Source organism: Bombyx mandarina, chromosome 04 (assembly GCF_030267445.1).
Source record: "Bombyx mandarina strain Sakado chromosome 04, ASM3026744v2".
Lineage (NCBI taxonomy): Eukaryota > Metazoa > Arthropoda > Insecta > Lepidoptera > Bombycidae > Bombyx > Bombyx mandarina.
This window is the reverse complement of record NC_143211.1, coordinates 2,469,133-2,483,100: the sequence shown is the minus strand read 5'-3', so window position 1 is coordinate 2,483,100 and position 13,968 is coordinate 2,469,133. Positions and strand designations below refer to the sequence as shown.

Sequence of the window (13,968 nt, the reverse complement as noted above, 5' to 3'; positions counted from 1 at the left end):
AATAGCTTAAAAAAACTGACTTATTTAATTAATTAAACTCAACAATGTGACCCCGTTGACCACTTAATTTCGTAAATTTATATTTTTCGAGACAGTCCCCAATTAGCCAAATAAATCGTTGCACTTACAAAAAAATACATACTGTCGAACAAAGAACTCTCTCTTTTGAAGTCAGTTGAAAAACCTGAATACGCATAAATAAAAAAATGCACATCAATAAATAAGCAATTACTTACACTTCATAAAGTTTTATTCAATAATAATTCAGACTAGTTAACATACATCAATCAAATCCTTGCAATCTGTCGTCTAATTGGAAAATTTAATTATGACCAAATCGTTGCGTTTTACAGTCCAAATTCCTTCTTTGAAATCACTGTGAATCTCATGAACGTTCACCAAAAACATTTAATTTATTATTTAAAACAGTTGGCGAAGACGACTGCGACACAGGACCCGCTTCCAGGGAGTCTTCACCGAGATTAGATTCGCCAGCGCCCGGAGTGACAGCCTCTACCGTCATGACTCGTGTGTATAATAATATAATAAACCTTACATTAATCCAATCCTGTGCCCAATACATTCACATTTTGTTAACACTTTCAGCCATCTTACTTAAACTTACAGGACTAATAAAAATAAAAATAAAACAATTTTTCAAAGCGTGACGCAATGTACAGCAAAATGCTTTTTTACTTGAGATAGCAATGTACAGCATAAACAAGGTTTTTGATTCGAGATGTCGTGTTACAGCAACTCTAGCGAGTCCGTCGAGCGGCGCTGAGGCCCCGGCGGAGGAGTCACCTCGCGCGCCGCCCTCCCCCACCCCCCTCGCCACGCTCCCTATCAACGAAGACTCTAACGATGCCAAGGTCAGTGTGTTTAATTTAAGTCAGCTCACAGGGGAACCGCTTCTGAACATGGAATGAACACGAATAGTTTTGAAGTGAAACTTCTGATGCGACTTCCAACAAGGTTGCGTTAAGCGTTTAACGCTGCCATAGAATAGAAAGAGACAGAGCGAGAGTGAATGCGTGACACTCGAACGCACGCGCGTAGTATACCTGTTACAGGCCAGCGCGCGCGTTAGCAACGAGTAGCGTCCAATACTTTAATGAAGTATTTAAAAAAATATAATATATATTTATTTTTCTATCTATAAATTAAAATATACATAATATAAATGTTGAAGATGTCGCATCTCATATACACAGCATTCCCTATTACAAGAGCAATATTATTTAAGGATTAAAAATGAAGAAAATTGCAACACTACACATCGAAAAAGAAGTTCACTTCATTCACGTGCACCAAGTTGCACGCGCACCGTTTTTTGTATAATAATACAAAATAATATAATCAAAAATCAAGTGGCACTGGAGAATGTCTCGACCGGTTCAACCAGTTTCTTTTTCCTTTTGTTCATGAAAAGATTTACACCAACGAAAATTTTAGAAAAAGTCAACAGTTTTAGAGGGTGTTTATGAAAAAAGACAATTGAAATTTTGATATTGCGTAATGACTTGAAATAAGGCAAAGCTTGAGAGCTCTACTATGAATATTAATTGATAGGACAAAGACTATCGGGTCAGCTGGTGGGAAATGATATATATTTGCTATATCAACGTAAAATTCAGTTCAGCTTAAATAGATCTCGAGCGCGCAATCTAAAGCGTACTACTAAATACGAAGCTAAAAAACGTAATTTAAAAAAATGTTATCGTTACGTATGATGTTTCATAAAGCCACACAATCCTTTTTATGTCTATGGACTCCGGTAAACACATAAGCCAAGTGAGCCGTAAACTCGTCCATCTAACTGACCAATAAGAAAAGAGTACTACTAAACATCGGCGTGCTTTGTAACAGTCAGACAAGGTGACGGTGGCGACGCAGACGGGCTGCGCGGAGACCGCAACGAGCGCGGCGGGCGCGGCTGAGGTCATCGACCCGCACTGCTACGAGTGCCGCGTGCGGTACCGCGACCCGCGCCCGCGCGACCTCGTCATGTACCTACACGCCTGGAAGTACAAGGTACCCGCATTTATTGTTTCTTGATATTGTTGTAGTATGTATTATTTAATAAATTAATAATGTTGTAACCTAGATTCTCTCAACTATAATGGGCTCTCGGTAAAATACCGACCACATCTCGTCTCATTCCCATAAAAATCTCGAACATGGCATCGTAGACATAACTAACACTTGTATTACATTATTCAGGAAAATATATCTAGGTACATACATTAACATAGATTAACAAAATTTTACGTTGTCATAATCGGATAATTTCCATCGTCTCCTTAAATCCATTTGTCTTTAAGTCGTCGTGGCCTAAAGGATAAGACGTCCGGTGCATTCGTATGTAGCGATGCAACGGTGTTCGAACCCCGCAGGCGGGTACCAATTTTTCTAATGAAATACGTACTTAACAATTATTCACGATTGACTTCCACGGTGAAGGAATAACATCGTGTAATAAAAATCAAACCCGCAAAATTATAATTTCCGTAACTACTGGTGGTAAGACCTCTTCTGAGTCTGCACGGGTAGGTACCACGACCCTGCCTATCTCTGCCGTGAAGCAGTAATGCGTTTCGGTTTGAAGGATGGGGCAGCCGTTATACTAAGACCATAGAGCTTATATCTCAAGGATGGTGGCGCAATTACATTCTAGATGTCTGTGGGCTCCTGTAACCATTTAACACCAGGTGGACTGTGAGCTAGACTACACATATAAGCAATTAAAAAAAAAAAAAAACTTCTGTTTCATTAAGTCGAAGTTCGATTCCAGTTCGTAGTCGGAATATTCTAGGTCTAATATTTGTTGTTTTTTTTCCCTACCTATGCTGATAGCCTTGAGAGGCTATTTCAGCTTCACCCTAACGTGTGTAGGTGTAGGTGAGCTCACGGGGCTCAAACCGGAGTGTTGCTAACACTGACCCTAGCAAGAGCAGTGCTTCGCAGAATCTACCACCAGATCGGAAACGCGACCCACTGAGAAGATCCGGCGAGAAACTCAGTGGGCTGTGTCTATGGGTTAAAATTGTTGTTACCGCTTATAAATGTATATGGCATGTTTATATCAGACTTTATTTGGAATGTCGTCGCCAGGGCCCAGGATGGGAATACGAGACGGAGCTGCCGCAGTGGGCGAGCCTAGACTGGGACGAGCCGGAGAACTCATAGTCCCGCGCCGCGACGCCGCCCCCTCCACATCTCTAGACCATTCAAATAAACTTCAAGACCAAATTGTAAACATTATAATTATAGGACTTCCGTATGTAGTAGCTTAAATATAGATATTGATGGTGAATTAACAATTAAGATTTTTTGTTTGTTTGTTAAAAACATTGTATCTGATCGTGTTGAAGTTTAAATAAAAAAAAGGTCGATAATAATCTAAACTCACCGGTGTCATTTCAGTATTCCGCTGAGTTATATTGAAAAGTGATGTTTTTAGTGTAAGAAAAAAAACACATTTTCACTGATGCCTTTGTTTGAAAAACATTTTTGTGTTAAAATTGATTTTTTGTTTTTTTTATTTTTATTTTTATGTATACATATATTACGACTCGCAACTTGTTGGAGATCGGGTATTAGAAAAATCTAATCTACAATTTCGCTTATGTAGCGTCGTCTGTTGCGCAGCGGAAAATGTCTCGTGCGCGACAGAGATGAAGCTCTACAGATCTGGAATTTTCGACTTTGGTTGCAACTTCTTAAACTAATATTTGGATTGGATTTCGGTTCCTATTGGCTTAGAATAATTCTCAGCTCGTTTCGAAACATAATTGTTATACGGAGGGGTAAAATTTAGCGTGTTTTTTTTAATGGTCAATACTATTAAAAATATATCGATCATTCTATTGAGGCAGGGTTATTACTGTTATCACACGTCAAATTAAAGTGAAAAGGCTTTCAGATTTCTCACGATTAGCTATTCAGAGAGTCAAAGTAAATTCTATTTATACATATTAACCGTTTTGGTTTGTGCTGTGCTTAATACACGTGTATTTTATTACCAAAAATCAAATAAAAACAACGCGAAATTACTAATTTGTATAGGACGCTAAATCTGGGAAAGATTAGGGTATCCATGATAATATGCGGAACATAATTTAAAAGTGCGATTTAAAATAAATTATTATTGAAAAAAAAACAATTATAAATTCTTAATTCTCATTTCGAACTTATTACCTTACTTACTTACATATTGTCTCTGAATATTTTTTTCAAAATAAATGTTTAAATTGAATATTAATTTTATTTGTACATGTTATTATGTAGTCATTTTATCGATACTACCTCACAATGAAGTCTACTTTCAATAAAGTTCTGATGTTTAAGAAAAGAAATAACAAACTTTTTCGCATGCTCTTATTAATAAATCTTATTAATTATTAATAGTAATGATAATTTGCTTCAATCACCGTATAATATATTTATATCTTTACTGTCCTCCCGAACTTCTAATCCTAATCATTAGAGCACGTCTTTATGTTTCAGTTACTTATATATCGATAAGTGGAAATTCGATAATTAATTTAAAACATATTTTCTCCCTTTTAACATTTTTATTGGACGACTCGTGACCGCGTTATTCAACTTAATTGAGTTTCCGATATTTCAGCGCCATATTTTCTCGTGAACAAGTAGAGCCATTAACGAACACATTACGGTTTTCTAAAATACGTATATGTAGTTATTAGTTGAATTATATTCGAATTTAATACCATAACTATTTGCAGTATTGCAGGAAAACGATCTATTAGATTTGATTATTTTTATTTTATAGTGTAACTATGCGTGTTTTCTATACTAATATTATAAAGAGGAAAGATTTGTTTGTTTATTTGTATTGAATAGGCTCCGAAACTACTGAACCGATTTGAAAAATTATTTCACTGTTTGAAAGCTACACTATTCCTGAGTGACATAGGCATAATCTTTTTAGAAAAAAAAATAGGGCTCCTTAGTAAAACTCCAATAGTGTAACCCAAGGTGTAAAAAATTACCTAAAATATTCTTTACATCGCGTGCCCTACGAAAACTTTTGATGATAGAATAAAATATGTACTATGATTTTATAGAACACGTTATTATTTACAAGAAATGTAAATAAGAACAGCATATGTCTAACTATTATAGTTATGCCGCAAATAGTGTTCTTTTATTTAAAAAAAAAAAAAACAGCGTCAAATATCGTTGAAGTTTTTGTTAAAGACCCGAGCGGAGCCGGAGCGGGCCGCTTGTTGAAAATAATTACAGAATGAGAAGACCCATTCTTGCTTCGAGCACATCTAATTTCGTATCGAAATAAAGAATACATATCTATGTTACCATTTACCTCTCTACGGTCGGTCGATGTTGAAGACGATACAAAAACGATTCATCACAAGCATTGTTTATCGATATTATTTTAGAAATTCCGCCTAAAATTATGGACACCCAAGTTTTCCGCGCATTCAATAAAGTAGCAAGCGTAAAGTAATTCTGGAAAAAGATAGATGCTATAATTTGACCTTTGCTTTTTTTGTGTCATAGTTTATTTAAATAAATCTTTCATGTTTTACATCTGTTTTTTTTTTTCGATAATTGTGTTTAGGTATCTTTATTGTTTTATATTTTTGGTAATAAAATATAGTTGGCAACACAAAAAAAAAGAATGTAAAGAAATTCGAAACAACGTAATTCAAATGTACGCGAGTTTTAAACATGAAAATAAAAATTACAATAATTAGCTTCCGAAAAAATCAATTAAAATAAAATAAATTTCGTTTAATGTTCACTAATCTTAACGAGATGCATTTATTTTATTTCGATATTCACATAAAAGACACGACGAAGCGATGACTTCGTTCAACCTCTGACAATGTCAAACGCGTTAACCACGGCATTGCCAATTGTCACGAAACAATATACATAGATATATACAAATACGTTGGACTGCTGTCTGCTTAAAAAAGCTAAGTTTAAATCGTTTTTAATTCTGTCATTTGACTACAATAAGATCGCCCAAGCAGCAGAATCTAAAGACATTTTATTCTTTCTTAAGTTTTGAGTGTGTAGGATTAAGTTTTGAAATAAAAAAATATTGTTGTTTTTTGTTATTCTTCGTTAGCTGCTAACGAGACGCCGGCACGTCGACCCTGTAAACTTTCTAGTATTAAAAACGTAAAAGACAACATGATCTGTGACAGTTTCCAAGAGCTTTCAAATTAGTTTCATAATATATTTAGTACATACATAACATTGTTATGATATTATATATATATTATATTATATAAACATATACATATTTTTCTTACTTGTAGCTTAGTGTAGTAGACAATTATTGCTTGATTAGTATCATGTTTTGTAATTGAAATGTGAATTTCGAAAAAAAACACATTTTTATAGATTGTTTTTTTCTTTTCTTTCGCCGATACTATATGTCGCTGTTAGTTGTTACTATATTAATAATAAAAATAATGATAAAAATAATAATAATATTTATTAAGATTTTTGACTATTTACATGACTTTAATTGAAATGTAAAAATAACAGATGGACGTGTATAATTTACATTATACTTTTTATAGGTTCAGTCGAGATATCATCATAATTTGGGAACAAAATTACGTAATTAAATGAAGAAGAAACAAAAAAACATTTCAAACACCAAACCGAAATCTCTTTTACACATCCGAAAATGTTATACCTACTACATAATATTAAAATGAATGTTAAAAAATGTAAGTTACGTAGTTTGTATAAAGTATAACAGTGGCATATCAGAACCACGGAAATTCTTTGGTCGGGTTCGATGCGATTTCGTACATTACGGTGAAAGAATGTTGTATTTTTATATAGTTAGTAAGGTAATTGTTCGTAGCGTGTGTCAGAATGTGTCCTACCTGATTGTGAGCGTGAGTCACAGCTCTCCTGAAACGCTGGCCGAATCTATGAGGTTCAATCGAGAACAACAATCTTAAGTTCCACACGTAAGGTATGTTAGTCTGGCGTAAATCAAATTATATATAAACGCGCGAAACGTTTTGTCTGTTTGTGTTGATTGATAAATAAACGGAATAAGAGCGATTTTACAAAAAAAAAAAACTTGTGGCACTCGGGGAACTGCCGCGATAAAGCTATTGCATAGCATTTTTTATCAACTTATGCAATTATAATTAGACAATGATATCAAATCAAATCAAATCAAATCAAAAAAGTTTTATTCAACATAAATGAAAGTACATACTTGTTGAACGTCAAAAGAATTACCGCCAATTCACAAGAATTAGCCTCCGTCCTGAGAAGAATTGGCAAGAAACTCAGCGGGCATATTTTTTTTTTTTCTTTTTTTAAATATTAGATTTTTATTTTTATTTTAAATATTTATTTATTTTAAATATTCATATTACAATAAGTAATTATAACATAACAATTTTACAATACTGAAATTCCCGGAGCGAGCAACTCATTCCCACTTTGTGCAATCTTCTAGATAATCATTGACTTTATAGTAAGCTTTATTGCACAGATGTTCTTTAATAGTTTTCTTAAACCTATGTATATGTAGGTTCTGAACATCTTGTGGGATTTTGTTGTACAGGCGCACAGACAAACACCCGAATGAATTTCGTATCTTATGTAACCTACTCATCGGCACAACAAGCTTGTGTTTGTTCCTAGTATTTCTATTATGTATGTCCGACATCTTAGGAAACTCCTCAATATGTTTACGAACATACATCAAATTTTCAAAGATGTACTGGGATGGCATAGTGAGAACTTTAATTTCTTTAAATTTTTCCCTCAGGGATTCCCTTGAGTGCATGTTATAAATAGCACGTATAGCTCTTTTCTGCAGAATAAATATCATTTCTACATCGGCCGCATTGCCCCATAGCAAAATGCCATAGGACATGACACTGTAGAAGTAACTAAAGTAAACTAAACGAGCCGTGTCCGCATTTGTTAACATTCTAATTTTTTTTACTGCGTATGCTGCAGAGCTAAGCTTACTCGCCAATTTATGAATATGAGGTCCCCACTGCAGTTTGGAGTCCACTGTTATACCAAGAAATACGGTTGACTCAACAAGCTCCAATGATTCCTCAGAAACAATTACATTACTATCTACTTGTCTCACATTTAAAGATGATTTAATACATTTTAAAGTAAATTTAATACATTTCGTTTTCTTACTATTCAATAATAGGTTATTGATACGGAACCAATGAACCACACAGGAAATCGCATCATTCACTTCGTCATAGACTTGTAATTGTCGTTTAATTTTAAATAATAAAGATGTATCATCTGCGAATAATACGACCTCGTGTCGGGACTCAATAAAACTAGGCAAATCGTTTATATATATTAGAAATAAAAAAGGACCCAAAATGGAACCCTGAGGTACACCCATTTTCAACGTGGTGCCTGAAGATCTATTTCCTTTCACATCTACTGTTTGTATCCTTCCTGATAAATAGGAAGTAATAAGTTCCAATGCACCATCCCTAATACCATAGTGATGTAGTTTCCTCACCAATGTTTCATGTTCAACACAGTCAAATGCTTTGGATAAGTCACAGAAAATTCCAAGGCAATCATGCGATTCCTCCCAAGATTGAAATATATTTTTGATTAGATAAGCACCTGCATCAGTTGTAGAGCGACCCCTTGTAAACCCGAATTGTTTATTATGAAGCAGGTTATTTGAATTGAAATGTTCTAAAAGTTGTGTCAAAATAATTTTTTCAAAGATTTTACTCAACGTAGGGAGTACTGAAATAGGTCTATAGTTAGAGGGGTCATCAGTACTACCAGATTTAAAAAGAGGAATCACTTTACTATGTTTCATTAAGTCAGGAAATACACCACACTTAATACAATCATTAAAAATACTAACAAGATGAGAAGCAATAATGTCTATTACAGACTTCAAAACCTTTACTGATATTCCCCACAAGTCAGCTGTATTTTTTACATTAAGGCTATTAAAACTTTTTATTATATTGTTTGAATTAATTTTCTTAAATTTAAAAATTTCATTGCATTTCTTGACATGGTTATGCAATAATATTTCAGCTGCTGTGGGGGATGAATTTAGAGATGTGGTAGTTGAAACTGGAATGTCAGAGAAAAACTTTTCAAAAGCATTAGCTAATTTAATATTAAAACAATAATAAAACAAGACCACGCTATATTAATAAAACATTAATAAAAGCAAAACCTTAACTGTCCCCTTCACACTCATAAGCCAGACCGCGCGAGAGAGAGATGAGCAGACTTTTCATGATGCGCATGCAGTGAGACGTCACGCCACGCGCTTATTCACAAACACTACACAAGCGCAACGTGTGAATGTGTTGAACGCGAGCTACATAGTAGGCGGAGTGAGGGGCGTAAGGTTTTTTTCGTTACGGAATTTCATGATTCGGTCGCCGCGGTCAAGGCCCGCGGTAAAATCTATGCAATAGCTTAAAAAATGTGAAGTCTAAGCAGTAAGGTCACTTCGATGCAGAACCAAAAGTTAAAGAACATATTTATCGCCTTAATTCCTTTTATTGTATAGAATATTCAATTTTCGTACGCTTTTTTTTGTGTTTCAAATACGGCGACCGTGGCCTCCAATTGATAACGATAGTTTTGACAGATAGCAATTTTGAATAGGCGATTACAGTACCGTTTTATAATAACTGACTATTCAACTTCTTCTTGCATTTTCATTAATTCCATTAGATCCAAATATATAATGATTAATGTCTAAATAAAACAAAATGGCCGCCGTACATCGCCCTATCAAAATTCATTTATGTATAAGATTGAAAAAAAAAGATCATGTGCCTTCACAGAACGTAAAATGATGGAGAAATTGAATAACGATTGAAATGTTGAGATTTCGTTACATTTAAAATTTGTTAAAATGTTTGTAAAGTTAGGTAGTGATTGTCTGACGGAGCTTTGTAACGGTAAGCGGGGTTAGAGAAGCATGTCTATAGTTTTACCATTCATACATTTAATGATTATTTATTATACATATAATATTTTTGGAAATATGAAGTGAAAAATTACCGTCTACCCGAATTTTAATAATAAATTGCAGTCAAGAACCAAGGATTTTCGAATTTATACGTTACCTATTTATTATATGACACATAAAAAATTTTTCACAAGGAAAAAAATGTGATTATTTTATTGCAGACATTTGAAGGTTGTAGCAAGTCAAATTAAGATGCGAGTTTTCTCCGGTTTTCGTGAAATATAATTAAAGGTGGAATTGATAAAGATGGATTTAATCTCGCTTTTTTTACTGCCGACCACTGTCGTCTGTTTTTTTGTTCCCCTAGTCTAAGAGGCCGGTAGTCTAAGAGGCTATTCCAGCTCCGCCCGGGCGGATAGGTGAGCTCACGGGCTCAACCTGAGAGAATTTAATTCGCTAAATCTAACACCGGATCGGAATCGCGACCCACAGAGAACATCCGGCGAAAAACTCAGTGGGTTTATCGTCCGTGACCACAAAAACTCTGACGTATTGATAACATCGAAAATAATATATGGACAATAAAAACACGAGATTAAACCATAATAGTTATCTTAATTAAGATATTAGTTGTTCTAAATCATATAATAGAAAAAAACAAATGTCATTTTACAGTATAATATCTACAAAAACATATATTTGAAAATTTTCTAACCTCGCTCCACAGAGCTCTAATTAGGCAAACAATGACAAGTCGCTTTTAAAAAAAAATGCATTGTTTTTTAAAGTAAAAATTGTTTTTGTTTTTTTTATACTAATAAGTGTTCGGATTGTGAATACCGTATTTTAGTGCCATAAATGGCTTGTTTTTATTGCGTCAAGGCCTGTATTTATGACGCGCGACTGCTGAAATAAAATGTAACAAGGGACCGGCTCCAAATGGAAATTGTTTTTTTTTTAAATTAGTTTTCTAGACGAAGGAATCAAAGATAAACGTCACCAATATCACCATTGTTAGTGGGTTGGCATCGACGGTGACAGCTGTCTTTAAGTGCTTACTCTTCTGTCAGAGTTAGACAAGAAAAATAACCATGATTTAACACCAACATTAATAAAAGAATTTACATTGAAAAAGTCGTGATTCCTAACAAGTCGCGTGCGCTTATGTCACTGCGACTTTTCAGTCGCAATCGCATGACAAAATATGAATATAGGTCTTAAGCTAGAACATCAAAACATATTTTGTTTTGTTCAAATTTCGTTGTCATTTCAAAACACATATGATTTGAAATTATACGATGTAATTGTTTAATTTAATAAGGTTCTATATTATATCATATAATTAAGAATATGGTAGTGTTTCCTTCTTTAGATCCATGTTAAAATAATTCATGTTTCCACTTATATTTAATTAATGAATTAGAATAAAAATTCATCATTGGATTCTGTTTGTTTTATTTGATTTTAAATGTGTTGGCAAAAAACTGCCTGCTTAAATGTTCACGGTTGACTTCCACGGTGAAGGAATAACATCGTGTAATAAAAGTCAAACCCGCAAAATTATAATTTGCGTAATTACTGGTGGTAGGACCTCTTGTGAGTCCGCGCGGGACTATCACCACCGCACCTATTTCTGCCGTGAAGCAGTAATGCGTTTCGGTTTGAAGGACACGGCAACCGCTGTAACTATACTGAGACCTTAGAACTGATATCTCAAGGTGGGTGGCGCAATTACGTCGTAGATGTCTATGGGCTCAGTAACAACTTAAGACCAGGTGGGCTGTGAGCTCGTTCACCAATCTAAGCAATAAAATAAAATAAAAGATTTTAACAGCAACTTAAAACCATATGTGTAGTGAATAAATAAGGGTTCCGGATTTTTCCTTCCCAGCGCCGCGCCGTTGCCCTAAAAACCCTTGAAAACCATCACGAATTCATAACTGACGCCGTATTTCCCGCAAATAAACTGTTCGAACGTTTGATGTAAACGAAAACGGTAAAAATCGAACACGTCAGAGGGAAAACATTATCTCGGATACTGCTTGAATACTTAGTGACTACACATAAATCGATAAAATGCTTACAGTAAAATGAACCTTATTGATTTTACACACATTATGTGTTTTTTTTTATTCGACTAATTGGTTAAGTAATAATTAAGAGCGGGTAACACCGAACGGAATTGCGTTTGTCATGGCCGGCAAACTTCAACTTGTTCATTGACTTCAATTATACCTTTTTTAATTTCTTAGATGGGTGGACGAGCTCACAGCCCACCTGATGTGAAGTGGTTACTGGAGCCCATAGACATCCACAACGTAAACGCGCCACCCACCTTGAGATATAAGTTCTAAGGTCTCAAGTATAGTTACAACGGCTGCCCCACCCTTCAAACCGAAACACATTACTGCTTCACGGCAGAAATAGGCAGGGTGGTGGTACCCACCCGCGTGGACTCACAAGAGGTCCTATCACCAGTAAGAATTGAGTGAACATTCACCTGTCATTTATTTGATGGCAGTTTTACATACAGCCCAGCCCACCTTAGTAAATAGACTTCAGCAATTCTAGAAGCACAGCATCTGCCATAATATAAAATGAAATAAATAAGTAGTGAATACACAATAATTTAAACATTTGCACCAAATAACCCAGACATGTACCTACATACCAACAAAATGCTTTAATGCAGCCTTATATTGTTTACGAGAATGGATACACTTTGCCATAGTGGCTTGTACATTTCGACTTTTCCACATTCTGATGGCTATTTCACAGCTGTCGAGTATCATATACCAACATACAATCACTGCTACCACTAAGTTACAATAACATAATATATTATTATAATCTGTGATAAGATCTAGGTAATCTGAGACATAGACATTTCTAGACGTTTGACAGTTGAATAAATGTCACATTTATACAAACAACCATCATAAACAAGTTCGTTATAATCTGGGCATCAGTAACAACAGTAACGTCATATCGGATCTTCTTTTGCAAAAATTCCTTTTTTATTTATTCCTGTAAATTTTTTATCTGATTTTCTTGTGTTAATCGAATGTAAATTACTTTACATAAAAGCTAGTTGACATTTTAAACATTTAAACTCAATAACTGTACGCATATCCGATTTAATATCGAAATAGAAGCACTTGTTCATTAAAATTTCTTATCAAAATATCCTAATTATTTCTTAACGATTTGTAGTTGCTAAAAATATATATTTTTATACAACATAGTACATACGGGCGACGGATGAACGTATGATTTTGTTGAAAAAAAAACCCCAATTAACTGATTCTTAATGGCTTCGAAATACAATGCTGTGCAGAAAAATATTCCCTTTTGACATTGAGAATGAGTTGCAAAATGTCCTTCAGCGGGTAACTTGGTTGTATCTCATGAAATATGGATGTGGGACCGCTACAAGTGGCCCCCTGACAATCCAATAATATTTTACCGTTGCTTCGGAAGTGATTGTGGAACTGAACAGGTTTCTTACGAATAATGTTGCTATTAACGTAACAAATACTGAAAAACTAAGGTTAAAACGTCAATTTTTTTAATGCGTGAAATATTTAAGTACTAATACAGTGTCGATTTATAAATTAATATACCTACCGAGGTTTTTAATACACTTTTATTAGCTTCAGACGTATGTATGTTTGTAACGGAATCTTTGAACATGATTTTGACCCCCTTCAAAACGTCGGATTAACTTGAAATTAGGTATACTTATTAAGGACGGATGACAACTCAATATTTTAAAAAAATAAAAAAATTGAAATTCAACTAAAAAATGAAAAATAAATATGTAATAGTATACAAAAACTAACAAAATACACTTTTATAGTAAATCCAACTAAAAAATAGAAAATAAATTTTAATAATTTTGAATTAAAAAAAGTGTAAGAAAAAATGATTTTATTAGGGATTAGTGCTTTTCAGGATATTATCAAAATAACTAATACCTATCTGTTCATAAAATA

General features: G+C 34.2%; 1 protein-coding gene across 5 annotated transcripts in view; it reads left to right on the top strand.

Annotated features, from left to right (window-relative positions):
- The window catches only part of LOC114243704 (pseudouridylate synthase RPUSD2), a 469,381-nt gene extending 457,965 nt beyond the window's left edge, over positions 1–11,416 (top strand). For all 5 annotated transcript variants that reach the window (XM_089740439.1, XM_089740438.1, XM_089740437.1 and 2 more), the window contains 4 exons: positions 430–528; positions 754–872; positions 1,870–2,034; positions 3,115–11,416. In XM_089740439.1, the coding sequence (XP_089596565.1) occupies positions 430–528; positions 754–872; positions 1,870–2,034; positions 3,115–3,189 (458 nt within the window). In that variant the 3' untranslated portion in view covers positions 3,190–11,416. The remainder of the gene's footprint in view (positions 1–429; positions 529–753; positions 873–1,869; positions 2,035–3,114) is intronic.
- Positions 11,417–13,968: the final 2,552 nt, after the last annotated feature.